This window comes from Triticum aestivum, chromosome 4B, assembly GCF_018294505.1.
Source record: "Triticum aestivum cultivar Chinese Spring chromosome 4B, IWGSC CS RefSeq v2.1, whole genome shotgun sequence".
Taxonomy (NCBI): Eukaryota; Viridiplantae; Streptophyta; class Magnoliopsida; order Poales; family Poaceae; genus Triticum; species Triticum aestivum.
Genome location: NC_057804.1, coordinates 387,118,894 through 387,131,133, shown reverse-complemented (window position 1 = coordinate 387,131,133; position 12,240 = coordinate 387,118,894). Strand labels below are relative to the sequence as shown.

General features: G+C 47.8%; 1 protein-coding gene across 1 annotated transcript; it reads left to right on the top strand.

The window, feature by feature from the left end:
• The first annotated feature begins 462 nt into the window (after nucleotides 1-462).
• Nucleotides 463-2,680, top strand: LOC123092284 (guanylate kinase 2, chloroplastic/mitochondrial). The gene is made up of 4 exons (XM_044514008.1): nucleotides 463-755; nucleotides 851-982; nucleotides 1,081-1,272; nucleotides 2,022-2,680. The coding sequence occupies exons 1-4, from the start codon at nucleotides 555-557 to the stop codon at nucleotides 2,358-2,360; spliced, it is 864 nt and encodes a 287-aa protein (XP_044369943.1). The 5' UTR covers nucleotides 463-554; the 3' UTR covers nucleotides 2,361-2,680.
• Nucleotides 2,681-12,240: the final 9,560 nt, after the last annotated feature.

Below are 12,240 nucleotides of genomic sequence, written 5' to 3'. Positions count from 1 at the left end.
GCATGGCCATTCCCCCCTTCCTCGGCTGGCAGGTTGCGACGCGCTTGCGTGGGGCGCGGTGACAGGGAGGTGCTCAGCTACGCTGAGGGCGGGAGTGGCGAAGCGGCGGTGGTTGCATGAGAGGTTTGCGCGAAGGTGGTGGCGTGCTAGCGGCGGCGAGGCGGCTTGGGCGGAATCTGGTGACTCAACATCCGTGGGCGGCACGAGAGGGAGGAAGGGATGGTGGAGCGACGACGACCGGAGGGGGCGCTGCCTTGATACGGTGTTTGAGTTTGCTGTCGTGGAGTACCTTTTCATGGATCGATAGGGTACTGCGTTTGGTCCGAACCGATGCAAGATTTGAGGGTTAGCATTAGAGATGCCCTAATGTCACACTAGTATACCCGCGCTTGCCCTCACGGACATCATGATCTGACTAACACGAATCTCACCAATCGCTGCCGTCAAAAACCCCTCAAACCCCTCTCCTCCTTCGTCTCCCTTTCCAATCCCGCAATCCCCACATCCTCCGCCCCTCTCCCCACGCCCCTTCCTCTCGTCGCGCAACCTTCCCGATGCTTCTCTCCAGGCGCTTCTCCTCCGCCCTCGCTCGCTCCGCCTTCCTTGCGAGATGCCCCCTTCCACCCCGGCCCGCTCCGGCCTCCCGCGCCCCGCCACGCCGCCTCATGTCCTCCTCCTCCTCCTCCTCCGGGTGGCACCACTCTTCCCGTCTCCCGCCGCCGCCTCCTCCGCCGCCCCCGTCCTTCTCTGACAAGGTATTGGTCTGATTCCATGTTCCCGTGGCTGTCAGATTTCTCTCACCTCCACCTAAAGCTTATTGTGGTGTTTGTGTTGTGATGTGGCATTGTAGGATCAGCTGTTCCGGGGGTTGGAGGCGGCGCTGGGCACGACGTTTAGCTCCGAACCGCTGGCGCCACCGCCGGAGCCGATGATCCTCGTCGTCAGTGGCCCGAGCGGCGTCGGGAAGGATGCAGTCATCAAGGTGATGCCGCGCAACCCCTACCCTTCTTGTAATGCGGCCTTGGTGTTTGTTTGGTTGCCTGTTCGGCTTTGAAATGTCGGGTTTGAATTGTTCACCAGAGGCTGCAAGAGGAGAGGGAAGAGATCCATTTTGTGGTTACCGCGACGAGCAGAGCAATTCGGCCGGGTGAAGTTGACGGGAAGGACTATCACTTTGTCACCAAGGAGGCGTTCCTCACCATGATTGAAAGGGAGGAATTGCTTGAGTACGCGCTTGTTTATGGGGAATATAAGGGGATTCCCAAGCAGCAGGTGTGCTACTACTTCACCTTTTCTACATTATATCTAAACCAGGCTTGTTCAATATCTCTGTCAATCAGTACTACTAGAACAAGAAGGCTGCTCATATTAGTCTTACAGAAACCAGAATTGTCCTCATGTGTTGTTGGGTTGATCACCAAAGTATAATATAAGTTGTCTGCAAACATATGTTTGGTTGATTGCCTGAAAATTATATAGATATAAGCTTATAACGTTTCCAAATATTTACAGCCATGTAAACAGTATCAACAGTTATGCTGTATATTTGTAGCTGTGACACAGCTTCAACCATAGTATAGATTGTCGAACCTGCTGATGCCAATTCTCAGCTGCAGGCACATATTTCCTTTCCTTGTGTTTCCTCTCCAGTTCTTTGTACTAATGCGTGATAACTGCATATCACATATCATTTGGTTACCTGTCCTGTTTGTTCTTGATGGTAAAGTTTAAGTAATAGTTATGCTCTCTTGACCTATATCTGGTAACTGAATTTTATGACTTCTAAACAAACAAACAGTGTGGAATACTAGTTTTCCCATCAAAATGTCCACAACCCAACTTCACAACACAAGCATTTTAATCTAAAGTGCACATGAAACTCCATTTGATCATATCAGTTAATGACTAGCAAAGTTCATAGAACCTAAGAAATTATGATTGGCCTTTTTCCGGTAGAATACTAGATTGGGTGAACTATCCATCTGGCTTAAGCACTCGTATTTATTACTTTTGACACGCAGATCCGCGATTACATGGCCAAAGGACATGACATTGTCTTGAGAGTGGACATTCAAGGAGCAGCAACTTTGAAAGAGATACTTGGCGAATCTGCAATTTTCATCTTCCTAGTTGCAGAGAGCGAGGAGGCACTTGTCAAAAGGCTCATTCACCGTAAAACTGAAACTACAGACATGCTTCTTGTCAGAATTGCAACAGCCAGAGAGGAGGTGAGACGGATGAAATATTTTGACTACATTGTTGTCAATGCTGAAGGGAAGCTTGAGGATGCTGTTAAACAGGTTGAGTCTATCATTGATGCTGAGAAGGCAAAAGTCCAAAAGCGCAATGTCCGGATCTAGTTAAGGCTCATATGTCCATACTTGTCACTTTGATCAGTACAAGTTCGATCTAGTGCGATGAAATTAGGATTGACAAATTTGACTGACTTTGCTTGCAACGGTAGCCAGAAAGTTCAGCACAGTGCCAAGTCATGAGGGCTTTACATACTGAGTATCCTGGAGAGTTAACTTTCGCACAATGCCGAAGGGCAATGTATTCTATCTTTGTGGGATGTATATTCAATTAACATTCTCGTCCAAACATTCCTGGCTAAAAATTGCCTTTTTAAATAATTTTCAGTTTGTATTTTCAGAAGAACCTTGTAAAACTGCACCAAACATCTACTCCCTCTGTCCCATAATGTGAGATCTTATTACATCTACTCGCATATTGGATGCAATAAGATCTTATATTATGGGATGGAAGAAGTATTTGACAAGCCTAACAAAAAATATCATTTTGTACGCAGTGTTGATATGCTTGATTTATGACTAGCAAGATGCCCGTGCTTTGCAAGAAACATCAAAATGCATTTATATGAGTAGTTTTACTTGTGGGAGATAAGAATGAACAAGGGAAGGCCTTATTTGCAAATGTGAGGAGGGGTGCGGGTATTTCTTTTGCAAAATTGTCATAGTTTTCTTCTATCCGTCAGATATAGATCAGACGGCCTATATTGTAGGATGATAGGCATACTATCATCACCAACTCTGTTTTTTATAAAAGTAGAGATGAGCTTTACTGATGAAACTAGCCTTTTTTTCCTCGTACATGGAAATAGAACATAGAAAAGTTTGGTCCCCTACAGCAAACAATATAATCCATCCATTTACAAGATCTAATGTCCCCTAATCCACCGATGGTTAACGCTATAATTGAGGCAAAAATTAATGATAGACAAAAATTAATAATATTTCCTCGTACTACCAACTTATTTAATACTTGCATGCACGTAGTCATATGACACTGTATTATTTTCTTCCCATTCCTTCCTTGCATGCATGCGGGCGTATTAATGATCCCGATTAACGAAAAGAAGAGTTGACTTGCAAAGATGTTATTAAATTTTACCTTGTTACCTGTAATATGAGTTTGTGGCCTTGTATAAGGGAATGGAGGGAGCATCAAGCTACTAATATCCATCGATCGTTGACCTGGCTGCCATTCGAGAAAGAAAAACTGCCAACAACGCACGCGCACCCCCGCGCGACCTCTCGCCCCTCCTCCTCCTCCCATCCGACGCCACAGCAAGGGGCGGGCACGCCATTCGCTGATCCGCCCGCGCCGTTCGCCGCCCCCCGTCCTCCTGCGCCGTCGCCGCCCCCCGTCCTCTCCTCCCGTGTCTGCTCTCGCTTGCCCCACATCGTGGCGGCATGGGTGCCACCCAGATCGAGCACGTGGCACGGGCATGAGAGGCGCCACTGTCCCTTCCCTGCACCACTCCTTTTGTCGTCGTCGTCTCACCCATCGCCGACCAGCGCAGTGGTCCACTTCTAGCGCCGCAATCCCGGTTGTCACCTGGGCCTTCCTCTGTCACCGATCCGCGGCCCAGCCCCGCCTCTGCCGTGCGCCGCTGGGACACGCTGCCCAGGTACGTGCTCGGGACACTCTGCCCAGGTACACTCCGCGTCCCCGCCCCGTACCCCAACCGTCTCCCCCGATCCAATTTCTGTCCCGAAAAATCGCCATCACCAGCCCGCTGCCCGGCCATCGCAGTGGCACTGTGCCATCACGGTGGCAGATCTGGTCGGGGCCCCGATGCGGAGAACGACACGGTTGCGACGTCCCATGTTGATGAAGGAGATATGCCCTAGCGGTAATAATAAAGTTGTTATTTATATTTCCTTATATCACGATAAATGTTTATTATTCATGCTAGAATTGTATTAACTGGAAACTTAGTACATGTGTGAATACATAGACAAACAGAGTGTCACTAGTATGCCTCTACTTGACTAGCTCGTTAATCAAAGATGGTTAAGTTTCCTAGCCATAGACATGAGTTGTCATTTGATGAACGGGATCACATCATTAGAGAATGATGTGATTGACTTGACCCATTCCGTTAGCTTAGCACTTGGTCATTTAGTATGTTGCTATTGCTTTCTTCATGACTTATACATGTTTCTATGACCATGAGATTATGCAACTCCCGAATACCGGAGGAACACTTTGTGTGCTATCAAACGTCACAACGTAACTGGGTGATTATAAAGATGCTATACAGGTGTCTCCGATGGTGTTTGTTGAGTTGGCATAGATCGAGATTAGGAGTTGTCACTCCGATTGTCGAAGAGGTATCTCTAGGCCCTCTCAGTAATGCACATCACTATAAGACTTGCAAGCAATGTGACTAACGAGTTAGTTGCGGGATGATGCTGTAACGCCCCGGATACAACTTTCCATATTTGTAACTCCAACTCTTGCCTTTTCCGGAGATGCGATATGATATTTCCTTCGTGGTTGGGTTTTTGTCTGCTCTTTTGCATTTTGTTCTTGTTATGCATCTCGTCTCATGTCATCATTCGCATTGCATCGGCATCGTTTTCTTAAAACTTGCATTCGTTCGTCGTTGCCGTTTCTCCCTTTTGCCTTCATCACCTTCCCTCAGATCGCCTTGCCCGCGCTGACCGTTCCAGACCAATCGGGTTTTTGCTTCCCTCTTGACCGTGACGACCAAACCCCCCCTCGCGTGTGCGTCTGAAACCTTTCCCGAACCCGACCGGAGCAGTCGTCACCGTTGGATCCGGATCATCCCCTAACGTCTATAAAACATCCCCGTTTTCTTATTTGGACTCCCTAGCCTATTTTTCTCAATCGTCCGATTAAAAATCGGAGGGATCAAATATCCCCAAAACCTAGCCTACTTACTATATAAATAGAGCAACCCTAAAATCTAGGGGAGCTGTTCCATCCATTCCTTTCCATCCGCCGCCACCCGACCAACTCCCCTCTTCCTCGGGATCTCCCCCGCTCCAAATCAGCAGCCACCACCTTCCCCTCCTCGATTTTGCCACCGATCCAACCAGCCACTCCTCTCGATCCACCAACCACAGCGCCTGCAGCCTCCTCTGCCTCGTCCCTGGCCCCCTCCTCGCCTCGCCGTCCGACGACCAGCGCCGCCGCCGGCAACCACCAGATCAGTCCCTCGCGCGCTGCCCTTATCCTCCTTCCTTCTTTTCTTCTCCACGTCCCTGCTCAACTCCCTCTTAACTCTCCGTGTACAGGAAACCGCCATGGACGCCCGATCCCGACGGCGACCTCGACCTTCAGGCCACCCAGACGTGACCCTGCTTCCTCGACCTCCTGACCCCCTCACGCCCGAGCCGCACGGGAGACGAGCACCCCGCAGCAGCACTCGACCCCGCGCTCGTCTTCTCGCCGGGACGGCCACCTCGCCAGCATCTCAGGGCCCGAGCTTCGCCGCTGCCTGCGCCCTCGCCAAGACTTGCCGCCGCCGCGCCTACATCGCCTGGAGCCGCCGCGCCAAGTTCCTCTGCCTCCTCTGCACGAGCACCGGAGCGCGCCCGTTTCCTCCGGCCACCAGAGCCTCTGACCAGCCTCGCCGCCGGATCTGTTTCCTCTCGGCGTCCATGACGAGCTCCGCCCAGTATCCTCGTGCCACGCCGCTCGTTGCCTCTTCGTCATGCGGTTCCCCTGCTTCTCCGTGCGAGGAGGATGACCAGCGCCAAGTCCCGCAGCGCCCGTTGACTGTGTCATTGCCTCCAGACGCGTCCCTGTAGGCCTCCCTCACCACCGAACCGGGCCTTGGCCTAGGGTGAGCAGACCCCGCCCCCTCTTCTGTGCACTTTGGCCCAGCCAGTTTCGGCCCGTGTAGTTTTTTCCCCTTACTACGAATTTATCCATTTATCCAGTGATTTAACAGTTTGTAGATAACCCCTTGCACGTCATGCATATAATAATTCCAGAATCGTGCATCATTTGTAAATAACTTATACATGTAAAATGCTTAGAATTTTGTGTAGATTAATAATTTGCCACTTTCATCCATGTTAAATATGTCTAACTTGCTGTTTATTTAATTTTGCATAAATGCCATGCTAAAATGATTTATTTCATAACTAAATAACCGTAGCTCCGAATTTAATAAACTTTATATGTAAATGGGGTGGAAAAATGCCTAGTTTAACATGGTGCATTTTATTTTCCTATTTAACAACAATAAAATATGTTTTAGGGCAGATCAGTACCAAATTCATAAATTGCACATGAGGATTTTCTAGAATTGTTGTTTGTTAACTCGGCCCCATTTAAACTTGCCTAGATAGTTAGTTTACTTATGTTTCACCTCTTGCCATGTTTAACAACATTTAATATTGTTGGGTACATAAACGAGATTAAACTAAATATGTCAATGTGGTGTTTCGTCAATATACAACTCGTTGCATATTGAGCTCCATTTAACTTGTAGAATTGTTTGTTGCACTTTGCCATGCCATGCCTCATTAAACCCGACATGCATCATACTTGGTCGCGCATCATGCCATGTTTATGTGATGGTTGTTTACTATGTTGTTTGCTTCTTTCCGGTGTTGCTTCTTAGTTCCGGTAACGTTGCATTCATGAGGATTCATTCGACTACGTTGGTTCGTCTACTTCATGGACTCGTTCTTCTTCCTTGCGGGATCTCAGGCAAGATGACCGCTACCCTGGATCTCACTACTATCATTGCTATGCTAGTTGCTTCGTTCTATCGCTATGCTGCGATACCTATCTTTTGCTCATCAAGCCTCCCAAATTGCCATGAACCTCTAAGCTTTGACACCCTTCCTAGCAAACCATTGCTTGGCTATGTTACTGCTTTGCTCAGCCCCTCTTATAGCATTGTTAGTTGCAGGTGAAGTTGAAGATTGCTCCATGGTGGACAGGTTTATGTTGGGATATCACAATATCTCTTATATTATTAATGCATCTATATACTTGGTAAAGGGTGGAAGGCTCGGCCTTATGCCTGGTGTTTTGTTCCACTCTTGCCGCCCTAGTTTCTGTCATACCGGTGTTATGTTCCCGAATTTTGCGTTCCTTACGCGGTTGGGTGATTTATGGGACCCCCTTGACAGTTCGCTTTAAATAAAACTCCTCCAGCAAGGCCCCAACCTTGGTTTTACCATTTGCCTCACCTACCCCTTTTTCCCTTGGGTTTCCGGAGCCCGAGGGTCATCTTTATTTTAACCCCCCCGGGCCAGTGCTCCTTCGAGTGTTGGTCCGAAACGGGCAGACTGCGGGGCCACCTCGGGGCAACTCGAGGGCTAGTTTTACTCGTAGGCTGACCTATTCGGTGTGCCATGAGAACGAGATATGTGCAGGTCCTATCGGGATTTGTCGGCACATCGGGCGGCTTTGCTGGTCTTGTTTTACCATCATCAAAATGTCTTGTAAACCGGGATTCCGAGTCTGATTGGGTCTTCTTGGGAGAAGGAATATCCTTCATTGACCGCAAGAGCTTATCATGGGCTAAGTTGGGACACCCCTGCGGGGTATAAACTTTCGAGAGCCGTGCCCGCGGTTATGGGCAGATGGGAATTTGTTAATGTCCGGTTGTAGATAACTTGACACCAGATCCGAATTAAAACGCATCATCCGTGTGTGTAGCCGTGATGGTCTCTTTTCAGCGGAGTCCGGGAAGTGAACACGGTTTTGGGTTATGATTGACGTAAGTAGGAGTTCAGGATCACTTCTTGATCATTGCTAGCTTCATGACCGTTCCTTTTGCTCTCGTCTCGCTCTTATTTTGCGTATGTTAGCCACCATACTTGCTTAGCCGCTGCTGCAACCTCACCATTTTACCCCTTCCTTTTCCATTAAGCTTTGCTAGTCTTGATACCCATGGTAATGGGATTGCTGAGTCCTCGTGGCTCACCGATTACTACAACAATAGTTGCAGGTACAGGTTATGCGATGATCATGACGCGAGAGCGATGCTTGCTTGCGTCGAGTTCTTCTTCTGCTTCTTCGATTAGGGGATAGGTTCCAGGCCGATAGCCTGGGCTAGCAGGGTGGATGTCGTTTGAGTTTCTGTTTGTGTTTCATCTGTAGTCGGATGGTGCTCTTATGTAAGATGATGTTGTATTCGCGTGGCTTTGTATGCTTCTGGTATGTATCCCCATCTATTATGTAATGTTGATGTAATGATATCCACCTTGCAAAAGCGTTTCAATATGCGGTTCTATCCTTGGTGGGACCTTCGAGTCTCTTTAGGATAGTATCGCATATTGGGCGTGACAGATGCATTACGGAACGAGTAAAGAGACTTGTCGGTAACGAGTTGAACTAGGTATTGAGATACCGATGATCGAATCTCGGGCAAGTAACATACTGATGACAAAGGGAACAATGTATGTTGTTATGCGGTTTGACCGATAAAGATCTTCGTAGAATATGTAGGAGCCAATATGACCATCCAGGTTCCGCTATTGGTTATTAACCGGAGACGTGTCTCGGTCATGTCTACATAGTTCTCGAACCTATAGGGTCCGCACCCTTAACGTTCGGTGACCATCAGTAATATGAGTTTATGTGTTTTGATGTACCGAAGGTAGTTAGGAGTCCCGGATATGATCACGAACATGACGAGGAGTCTCGAAATGGTCGAGACATAAAGATCGATATATTGGATGACTATGTTTGGAATTCGGAAGAGTTCCGAGTGAGTTTGGACAAATACCGGAGTACCGGGGGGTTACCGAAACCCCCCGGGGAGTGTAATGGGCCTCATGGGCCTTGGTGGAGAGAGGAAGGGGCGGCCAGGGCAGGCCGCATGCCCCTCCTCCTCTAGTCCGAATTGGACAAGGAAGGGGGGGGGGGTTTCCTTCCCCCCTCTCTCCTCTTTCCTTCCCTCCTACTCCTACTCTTGGAAGGGGTGGAATCCTACTCCCGTGGGAGTAGGACTCCCCTTGGGGCGCGCCTAGGAGGCCGACCTCCTCCCCCTCCTCCACTCCTTTATATACGGGGGAGGGCGCACCCCATAGACACACAAGTTGATCATTGATCTTTTAGCCGTGTGTGGTGCTCCCCTCCACCATAATCCACCTCGGTCATATCGTTGCGGTGCTTAGGCGAAGCCCTGCGTCGGTAGCTTCATCAACACCGTCATCACGTCGTCATGCTGACGGAACTCTCCCTCGAAGCTCTATTGGATCGTGAGTTCGTGGGACGTCACCGAGCTGAACGTGTGCAGATCGCGGAGGTGCCGTACATTCGGTACTAGGATCGGCCGATCGTGAAGACATACGACTACATCAACCGCGTTGTCATAACGCTTCCGCTTACGGTCTACGAGGGTACATGGACGACACTCTCCCCTCTTGTTGCTATGCATCACCATGATCTTGCATGTGCGTAGGATTTTTTTTGAAATTACTACGTTCCCCAACAGTGGCATCCGAGCGAGGTTTATGCGTAGATGTTATATGCACGAGTAGAACACAAGTGAGTTGTGAACGATAATAGTCATACTGCTTACCAGCATGTCATACTTTGATTCGGTGGTTTGGTTGGATGAAGCGGCCCGGACCAACATTACGCATACGCTTACGCGAGACTGGTTCTACCGACGTGCTTCGCACACAGGTGGCTGGCGGGAGTCACTTTCTCCAACTTTAGTTAAATCGAGTGTGGCTACGCTCGGTCCTTGTTGAAGGTTAAAACAGCACATACTTGACGAAAAATCGTTGTGGTTTTGATGCGTAGGTAAGAACGGTTCTTGCTCAGCCCGTAGCAGCCACGTAAAACTTGCAACAACAAAGTAGAGGACGCCGAACTTGTTTTTGCAGGGCATGTTGTGATGTGATATGGTCAAGACATGATACTAAATTTTATTGTATGAGATGATCGTGTTTTGTAATAGAGTTATCGGCAACTGGCAGGAGCCATATGGTTGTCGCTTTATTGTATGCAATGCAATCGCCCGGTAATTGTTTTTACTTTATCACTAAGCGGTAGCGATAGTCGTAGAAACAATAGTTGGTGAGACGACAACGATGTTACGATGGAGATCAAGGTGTCGCGCCGGTGACGGTGGTGATCATGACAGTGCTTTGGAGATGGTGATCAAAGGCACAAGATGATGATGGCCATATCGTATCACTTATATTGATTTGCATGTGATGTTTATCCTTTATGCATCTTATTTTGCTTAGTTCGGCGGTAGCATCATAAGATGATCTCTCACTAAATTTCAAGGTACAAGTGCTCTCCCTGAGTATGCACCATTGCGAAAGTTCGTCGTGCCGAGACACCACGTGATGATCGGGTGTGATAAGCTCTACGTTCACATACAACGGGTGCAAGCCAGTTTTGCACACGCAGAATACTCGGGTTAAACTTGACGAGCCTAGCATATGCAGATATGGCCTCGGAACACTAAGACCGAAAGGTCGAGCGTGAATCATATAGTAGATATGATCAACATAGTGATGTTCACCATTGAAAACTACTCCATCTCACGTGATGATCGAACATGGTTTAGTTGATATGGATCACGTGATCACTTAGATGATTAGAGGGATGTCTATCTAAGTGGGAATTCTTAAGTAATATGATTAATTAAACTTTAATTTATCATGATAGTCCTGATAGTATTTTGCAAATAATGTTGTAGATCAATAGCTCGTGTTGTTGCTTCCCTTTGTTTTTATATGTGTTCCTAGAGAAAACTAAGTTGAAAGATGATAGTAGCAATGATGCGGACTGGGTCTGTGATCTGAGGTTTATCCTCATTGCTGCACAAAAGAATTATGTCCTTGATGCACCATTAGGTGGCAGACCTATTGCAGGAGCAGATGCAGACGTTTATGAACGTTTGGCTAGCTCAATATGATGACTACCTGATAGTTTAGTGCACCATGCTTAACGGCTTAGAATCGGGACTTCAAAGACATTTTGAACGTCATGGACCATATGAGATGTTCCAGGAGTTGAAGTTAATATTTCAAGAAAATACCCGAGTTGAGAGATATGAAGTCTCCAACAAGTTCTATAGCTAAAAGATGGAGGAGAATAGCTCAAGCAGTGAGCATGTGCTCAGATTGTCTGGGTACTACAATCGCTTGAATCAAGTGGGAGTTAATCTTCCAGATAAGATAGTAATTGACAGAGTTCTCTAGTCACCATCACCAAGTTACCGGAACTCCGTGATGAACTATTGTATGCAAGGGATGACGAAAACGATTCCCGAGCTCTTCGTGATGCTGAAATCGATGAAGGTAGAAATCAAGAAAGAGCATCACGTATTGATGATTGACAAGACCACTAGTTTCTAGAAAAGGGCAAAGGGAAAGAAAGGAAACTTCCAGTAGAACGACAAGCGAGTTGTCACTCCCGTGAAGAAGCCCAAAGCTGGACCAAAGCCTGAAACTGAGTGCTTCTACTGCAAAGAAAATGGTCAATGGAAGCGGAAATGCCCTGAATATTTGGTGGATAAGAAGGATGGTGTTGGGGATATAACTACTAGGTATGACTCTCCCAGGAGGGGCGGGATTATATCTATGGCGATTCATGAAGACCAAGACGATACTTGAAGATGGCGGTTCAGTTAAGGGCCCAAGGCCCAAAGGCGACTTAAAGCCCGTAGAGATAAACCGCCATATATGTATGACTTGTATTGTAAGGCAGGAATAGATAGAGACCGAGCCGGACGCTGTCTATTAGCTAGCTGGGACTCTGAGAGCCGCTGGGCGTCGACCTATGTATATAAAGGGACGACCCGGAGGCGGTTCAGGGCAAGTAACATCAGATCGAAAGCTATGTAAAGCGATTTTGCTCCCTGGTAATCGAGACATAAGCAATCCCACCTCAAACTGGATTAATCCATTACCTTCACCGCAAGGGGCCAAACCAGTATAAACTCCCGTGTCCTTTGTCCCGTTTTAGCCCCTTCAT